Source organism: Andrena cerasifolii, chromosome 2, assembly GCF_050908995.1.
Source record: "Andrena cerasifolii isolate SP2316 chromosome 2, iyAndCera1_principal, whole genome shotgun sequence".
NCBI classification, from domain to species: Eukaryota; Metazoa; Arthropoda; class Insecta; order Hymenoptera; family Andrenidae; genus Andrena; species Andrena cerasifolii.
This window is the reverse complement of record NC_135119.1, coordinates 20,838,222-20,846,710: the sequence shown is the minus strand read 5'-3', so window position 1 is coordinate 20,846,710 and position 8,489 is coordinate 20,838,222. Positions and strand designations below refer to the sequence as shown.

Sequence of the window (8,489 nt, the reverse complement as noted above, 5' to 3'; positions counted from 1 at the left end):
TGTATTTGAACAATTATTATTTTATTTCGATTTATTTAACGATTACAAAAATACTGGAATATTATCATTACATCTGTTTCTTTATTAATAATAAAAAAATCACCTAGAGTCGTTATAGTTACGTAAATAATGGTTTTTGAAATCTTTGATAGCATCAATCCGTAAATATAAATTTGTTGTACACTGTATCAATAACAAATATTTTAATTTTCACGTAATAGAAGATTTTGGAAGGAGGAATGAAACTTTCCGTTACGAGTGAATATGGTCTACAATATAACTAACACAATATTTATACTTTTCCTAATAAAAGAAAATAAAAAAATTTCTTGCATAAAATATATTTTCAGCAAATAAATTCTATTTCTTTCTTCATATGCCAAGTACAAAGAGTAAGAAATCTGCTTTTATGAACAAACGTAACAGATTATCATAGTTATTCGTAAAAACGAATATTATAGACATCATTACACATAAAGTACAATGTAAAATATATCCTTAGTTTCCATGAACAGATAATACGTTTAATATTATATATATAAATGCAAAATTAAAACAAAACATCGTTTTAAATATACTATTTATATTGTTGCTTCGAGGACGAAATTCTTATTGATTGATCGTTTTTGGCACCAGTTGTTCTATCAGAATACAAAAGTTTTACAAAATTCATGCCCCCAAATAGGACAACAGAAGAAAAGAAAAATTGGAAGCTTTGCACGAGATGCTTCAAATATTCAAAACAAGATATCCAAATATAATTTCGATATTTATATTATTCGTACGATAAGTACCGTAACAAAAACCTGTCTCTGTTCGCCTTGTACCAATGAATTCGATTGACTATTCGAATTCTAAAGAAAGCACGAAAGAAACGTAGAAATATATTATGGATGATTAAATTAAATTATACTTGGTACGAGATACTTCTTTCATGTGAATGAAATTCATTTTCGGAAGATATTTAAAATGAAAATATTGTTTATCAGTATAGGATACAAGTATTAGCTATTTACATTTGGTGTTCCATGTGTTACTGCTTTGCGTATTTATATACTTATCATAGATCCTTATGCGTATTAAATTATTGATATTACAAAGTCATTACATGCAGCAAGTATACACTTCGCTGAGAAACATCGATGTACATTCACCCAAGTCGCGAGTATCCGTGGTGTATTTTACAGTTTAATAAGAAGTTCAACAATATAATTGCGATATTAATTTTCTAATAACACAAAATTGAAGATACCAGTCTGCCAAGTAGTCGATTTTTAATATACGACATTTCCGATCTTTTACGTAGCGATAATTTACAGTTAGATTGTACTCTTATAAATAATATTTCATGTTCTTGTATGCGTTTTTTTACTTTGGCAAGATAGTTTGATATTTTAACGTTTATAAACTATACAAATATAATTTCGCATATAAAACTCGGTACAACCAATAATTAAGAAAATTGTTCTCTTAAAATTGTTAGAAAAACATGTGAAGTAATATTTACAAATTATAAGTTACGGAAGAACTCTCATTGCTCGAGTAACCACAAAATTAATTAAAATATGCAGTTCGTTTCCTCGACTACTACTTTCTTATTGCACTTCAATTTATAAACTGAAATTACGTATAAATAAAATGAACTACTTTCGGTTCTGATGTCTTCAATTCTAAGTAATAAATCTCTTTTCCCTTTTGTTAAAACATCTCCCCCGCACATATATGTATTCACATACATGTGTCTCTAATCGTACATATACACGTATATGTTTATATATGTATATGTAACAAATTGTGTTATCTAAATTAGACGGTAAAGTTTAGATAAGATCTTTTTCTGAAAATATTTAATAGGGTTGCAGATCAATTTTCTATAGCCATTATTTTTATATGCAGTGAATTCTGTCAGACGTTCGTCTTACTGTTTAGTAATGCAATGAACACGACTGCAATGAATGATAGGAATCGTAAAATACAGACACTTCACTTCGTATCGACATTATGTCAGGATCCTTAAAATTTCTTCCCCTATTCCTGACAGTAACGTATTATTGTCACCTTTGCCCTCAATTATCAAATTGTCTGACGATTTCTGTAAAAAGAATATTTCACATCACTTCGGCTAGAATCAATCGCCGATTATAGTCTTCTGCCATCAGGCTTAGAAGAGTGCTTCATAAAAGTTACTCACATTATATTTTAATAAAAGGCACACATGATGTCCTTTCAGAGAGTGTCCATACAGAGATGCAGTGTCGTTGATCTGTTCCACAAGAGTGAGGTTGCACTTACAGCAGATCAGATTCAAGATTGTATCAAAATCTTGGGAGAGAACAACTTCTTTTCTGACTTTGTATACGAGTTGACCACTTTTAAGTAATTCCGTCAATATGTCCTTATGCGAAAGATGACCAACCATAAACTTACTGCACGTCAGATGCATAGTGAAATCAAGTTTCTCCTGCAATGTACTTTCTTTGTTTTCTAACATATATGTAAGCGTGCCTCTCAATCTCTGAGCGAACGTCACATCCGACACTAAAATAGTAAATTGCGTTTCTTTGTTCGCTTGTGGAGGTAATTGGAATGGCAGCTTTATACCAAACTCGTCTCCAAGCTGAAAATATGAAAACGTAAGTATTCAGAGTAACACGAAATACTTGATTATAAAATAATATTATGTTCTAATGCCGTCTAATATTAACATACATTTCTCATTAATCTCAATGCGGGTGTATCTGGAACGTCGAAAACTAGTTCCTTCACAAGTTTCTGACTGTTATTTGTAATGAGTATTGACGCGACTAATTTGTTCGTTTCATCAGAGATCTGTTTCAATTCGTACGTTATAGAAAGCACTTTATTTTTAGCTAACTCTTCGTACGAAGTCACTGGCTGCACCAAACTTGTATTATCCTCCGAGTTCATAAAATTATATCTCAGATCTGGTAATATTTCTTTCGATGGTGTTGAGATTCCGCCTGTCTCCTCGTAGTCCGAGGACTTCTTCTCCTTTTTGCTTTTAGTTTTCTTCGATTTTCGATATTTCAAGTCGTCGTCAGCTTTTTTATGCTTCTCCTGGTTCTTCGATTTCTTGCGTTTAGCGTCTCTTCGCTGCGAATTCTCCTCGCCGAACACCTCTGTATATTCGCTAGTAACAGCAAGCTGAATCTTCTCCGGCGACATATTATTTTCCAACCACATATTAGTCAGCTCCAGCTGATTGTCATGTTGCTTCTCTCTAACTTCTTTAACTTTTTTTTTCGATTTCTTATGTCCCTAACAGATGGAATTGAACAGAAGAATGTAATTGCTCCAAATCGCAACTGATAATTAATTTCGAATACACATTTAACACGTTATATTACAATGCGTAAAATAGGAGGGGAAAAAGAAAAAGAAACAAAAAATTACCTTTTCCTTCTTCTTCCCTTTACTTTCAACGTTCTCTTGGACCAAATTATTTTCAACAACTCTATGCTCTAAAACCGGTAACCTTTCATCTTCCCTTAAAGGCATATCTAGATCGATATTTAAAGCTCTGTGTGGATCGTTCACATCCACTTGATCATAGTCGTCGCTATCACTTAGTTCTGCACCGGGTGGAAGTTCACCAATCCCAGTGTTCACCACTTGAATAGGGAAATCATCGTCTTGCTCATCTTCCGAAGCAGACTTCTTATCTAAAAGTGTTTGTACAAATATAGTAAATCATCAAGTACGTATCAGGAAACGTACATAGCATGTAATACAAGATTCTAACGTACTTTTCTTAGACTTCTTCTTCCTTTTGCCATGTCCTTTGTACCTCTTGTGATTGTTGGTGATTTTTAAAGAGACTGGAATATCTAACGCCACCACAGGAATGTTTTCAAACTCTTCGTAAATATTCGACGAGTTATGATATGACGTAGAATTCTTGAATGTGCCTTTTAGGTAATGTGGATTGTTTTCCTGTTCCAGTTTTCTGGCCTCACGACGCTTTTGAAGCTCTTCTGCGGATGGTTCGTTGAATTCTCGTTTAGAGTAAGAGTCGCCCATTTTCTCTGTCTTAACGAAAATATCATTCATATCTAAATCTTCGGAATCTGAGCTTTCAGATGGTGGATCATTAATCCATGAATCTAAATCCAAATCCTCAGGAATCGGCACCTAGGAAAGAACAAAATTAATTGATATGATTTTATAATGTATTTAATAAAAATATATACGCAGACATCCTGTACGTATAAATGCAGCAATTACTACCTTCCTTTGCGCTTTGGGCGCGACAGGATTGAGTTCACCTTCAAATGTTTCCATCAACTCCCGCGCCAAGCCAGGGTTTTCCTTCAGACATTCAAGTAAGACCAATGCGGAACTAGATCTTTCTTGGACCTCTAAGTCACCGCTACGTGCAAGAGCTGCTATGCTCTGATTCAGTTCATAAATCTGCAAAATACAATAATCTTTCGCGTAGTCTCACAATGTCATAATTAACATAATTGAAGAAAATCGAGAATTCATGACATACCTCATTCATGCTTTCAGTGTCTCCATCCTGTTCAGCCTTACATAATGTTGCTGTAGCGAGTTTTAGAATATTATGAACGTAAACAGCTTGAATATGTCCTGGTAAGCTAGAAGCTTGTGATCGCAGCATTGATTGTAACGTTACTAAAGGATCTTCTAGTTCACTATTAATTTAATATATCGTTACTTATACCTCGATTGGAAACTCAACATAAGCCAACGTAAGTATTTCTGTACAGTACCTGGAGAATTCCCCACAAATCCATGCAGCGGCGTATAAAACTTCAGACATTGTTGATCTTGGTTTGCCTGTTAGCAAAAGGTACGATTTCTTCAGCAGTAAGGCACATTGTTGAACTGCATATTTCCGTATAGCTTGTACACGAATGGCTACATCGAGTAATTGAGTCGCTACTAACGGGCCATGTTTGGTACCCTCCATTCGTGTAAGTTCAACCAATACAGATATGTACCTGTAAATATGGGTAAGTATTACAGAAATTGTGCAAATAAAGATACGAGATATTTATCTTCCGTATAATCGTTACTTTACCATTCAAAGCAAGTAACAAATTGATAATTATTCTGTGAACAGATCTGAATGATTTTTGAGAGCAATTCATCTCGATAAGCAGTGCCTTCGGCTTTATCCATATGCACCATTAATTTCTTAACTATTTCCATTAAATTCTTCTTCGAAACCATTCCGTATAGTAAATCCAAGGCACGCAGTCTTATACTTTCATCTTTGTCATCCAAACATTGCATTATTAGATCTTTGTGAGCTTGGACGCTTTTAGGATGAGTCTTTAGTATCTTGGACATTGCTAATAGTCCCAAATACTTCAGATTCTGATCGGTATCTTCTATCAGTATCCTCAGCTTTTGAACACATAACTGTATCGAATCAGAGTGATTCGGCATGCCAGACGAGATGGAAATTAATACAGCTATTACTGTATTTATACATTCATACAGCAGGGACATCGCAGATGTACTAAAAACCAGTAATATTACATGATTAATGCTCAAGTACACGCTTAACAAATCACAACTACCGCAATTAATTATTTAGAAAAAGGCGAAATACAGTAAAGTAGTGGCGCAATTTAAACTTCTGCACTCGTGTCTCTTACAGCCACAAAATACTAATGCAAACGGTTAGAGAAACTAAATATTAGAACGAAGTTTCCGCATAAATAGCAATAAAATAGGAAGCTACCTTACAAGCAGTAGTCAAACCTGAGAGCGCAATATTTCGGTATACTTATTAATAAAAATACATTAAATACCTGTGTATTAAATTTGTAAGGGGTTCTATTAATTTTTTGCCAAGCCTAGGTTCTAGAGGTGTCAATGCGCCAAACTGGAAATATAATCGCAATCTAAGAAATATGATGAGACTTAATATTTCTAAACATAGTTTACACAACATATAATGTAACTGCTCACGAATACTTATTAAAAGTAAGTACAGGCTACTAACGCACACTACGCTAAGATCTATGACTTCGCTATAGTTTAACGAGAGAAAATAATCAACTAATATGAAAACCTTGAAATCAGGTCAATTAGAGGTTGAGTAAGTCGCCGACCCATTTTCGGCTCAATCAGTGTTATAGTGGAGAACTGAGCACGTGAAACAAGACCAATATTACTTGGCTCATGTTAGAGAAATATGTATAAGTAAATATTCATCGATTATAATAGTGAGCCTACATTCCCATTAATCTGTTCCACTTTATTTCTATAGAATCAAAGAGCGACGTTCACTTACCAGTTTAATAATCTTTATTAGCATCCAATTATTGGTAGAAGTTGTCATGAGTTTGAAAAACACAGGCGCCAAACTTAAATAGTTCTTCGGATTCTTCCTCGCTAATTCACAGACTACGTTAACAGCGGCACTTTGCACGCCGCTATCTGGATCTTCCAATTTCTCTTTCAATCTAGGGAAAGCAGGCCGTAAAGCCTCTGGAAATCGCAAGAAAACTTTGTACATCATCAGCACAGCTTTCTTGCGCAGATATGGCTTTGTACATGTTAGTAGCGTCATTATGTCATTAACCAAGTCACGTGCAAGATCCGAGCTTATGAAGCAAGACAGACCGCTCAAAGCTAACCCAGCGTCATACTGGTTTTGGCTGTTTAGGTCTTTGCGGATCATATTGGTAGTTAACATCAAAAGCTGCAATAAATCACGTCTGTAAATAATCCTGCCAGAGCGTCAGAAATAATATAAGACCTTACACTGATCCAAAGTCTTCAGAAACCTGACAAATTCTCTTCGTATACCATACCAAAGTTTGTGAAATAATTAGACCATTTACAGTTCGTGCAATATTAGTTCTATATATTAAAGTAATAGAATATCCATTATAACACGACAACACTTATCACAAATGAAAGTTACATTAATTTCATAGATGTACGCTGTGAAAGATACATATCTTTTACATGCATCATTTAGTATGACACTTTAATCGTAAAGAAGTTCGTGATGTGAAATGAACTTTCACATTGACTTTTACGACTAATTATAATGGATCGCGCTTAACGTTTATCAGATTTCTTTGAGACCTAAATTATATCTCAGCGTCGAATAATGTCGTACTTCGGTATCTGCGTGGAAACTTTGGCTCGCTGCCAAATAACCAATCCGTTTGTACGTAAATTTTGCGGACGACATCACCTCGATTATGTTGAAACCAGCCCAGCTAATATCATATCCCAACATTTGAAGCTAGATAAACGTGAAGGAATTGTATTCGTAGTATCAGAAACGTAACTGCTTAGAAATTATACCCATCCGGCACTTACATATGTTAGCTTGGCTACGGCATTCGCTTTAACCGCAACATTGTCCTGTCTCAATTCTTGCTTAATTTCTTCTATGCACTGTGCAATGTACTTTGCCTACAATAGTATAAAAATGCTCGTTCGTTAGAAAAAAATTGGATTTAGTTCGTTAATTCCAGAGACTGAGGTTATGTCATCGTGAATAATGTTTGAAAGTAATGTGGAATATACAATCGTGAATTTACCTCATTTTCTTTGTTGTTCCTAATTCCGCGCACCAAATCCGTCAGATTTTTGTCGAACATACGTTCGAAATTTCCCTTTACTTTACGGAGAGCCATAATGGCATTTGAAAAATAAAATGGTACAATTTTCGATATTGCTTAAAAGGCTTCTTTCCTACATCCGCCCAATATTCCGACTTAATCGGATAACTCGCTGTGATCGCATTACCGTATGTTAGAAACCTTAAACTTCAATCACAGTCCTACATTTACATTTTTTGACAGATCGGCGGATAAGAAAGTACCTCAGCGATCAAGCCTAAGATTTATCACAAATAGACGAACCACTCAACATTCCGTATCATTGTCCGCAAAATTCTGCAAATACAAAATTCCCATGTTTTGTAAAATCGTAGATCTGCTAGTTACAAATCTGTCCATTTTGATTGGTTATCGCCGGTTATCACGCGCGAAAGATTCCCAGTTATATTTACTTTTTCACTAGCGTTAGGGAATTTAAATACACGTCAAGCCTGACAGGCTATTTGTGCGTTTACCTCTAGCGGGAAAAGTATTGTTTTACAGAAAGTTGTCAGCTTTTTCGAATCGTATAATTGAAACTTTCCAAATCTTCGTATTAACCGAGTCTAATTCCAAATTCTAAAGATATAATTTAAGATGTAGCAGTTATAACAATTACTTTTTTCTTTATTTGTAATATATAAAATAATTTAATACTTGCCATTTTCCTCAGTTACGCTCGACTCCTCGAGCTGTATAGAGGGAGGTGGTGTTATACGTCATTTCTTTTTATATTTGTTTCGTGATTATGAAGTATTTCAAACTACAGTGGGTACCTATGTACATTTCTTTTCTTTGAAAAGTCTACACTGCCGAGCACAATACATTCATGGGTGCGTTCCGATTCACCCATAATGCGCATAAAGTGCATAG

The 8,489-nt window shown here is 34.6% G+C and overlaps 1 protein-coding gene across 1 annotated transcript; it reads right to left on the bottom strand.

Moving 5' to 3' along the window:
• Positions 1-339: 339 nt before the first annotated feature.
• Positions 340-7,890, bottom strand: Garnet (adaptor-related protein complex 3, delta 1 subunit-like garnet). The gene is made up of 14 exons (XM_076830394.1): positions 7,557-7,890; positions 7,333-7,428; positions 7,127-7,255; positions 6,290-6,700; positions 5,805-5,878; positions 5,066-5,509; positions 4,755-4,985; positions 4,514-4,676; positions 4,249-4,431; positions 3,768-4,152; positions 3,415-3,683; positions 2,710-3,279; positions 2,192-2,617; positions 340-2,092 (listed from the first exon to the last, which is right to left on the bottom strand). The coding sequence occupies exons 1-14, from the start codon at positions 7,650-7,652 to the stop codon at positions 2,000-2,002; spliced, it is 3,570 nt and encodes a 1,189-aa protein (XP_076686509.1). The 5' UTR covers positions 7,653-7,890; the 3' UTR covers positions 340-1,999.
• Positions 7,891-8,489: the final 599 nt, after the last annotated feature.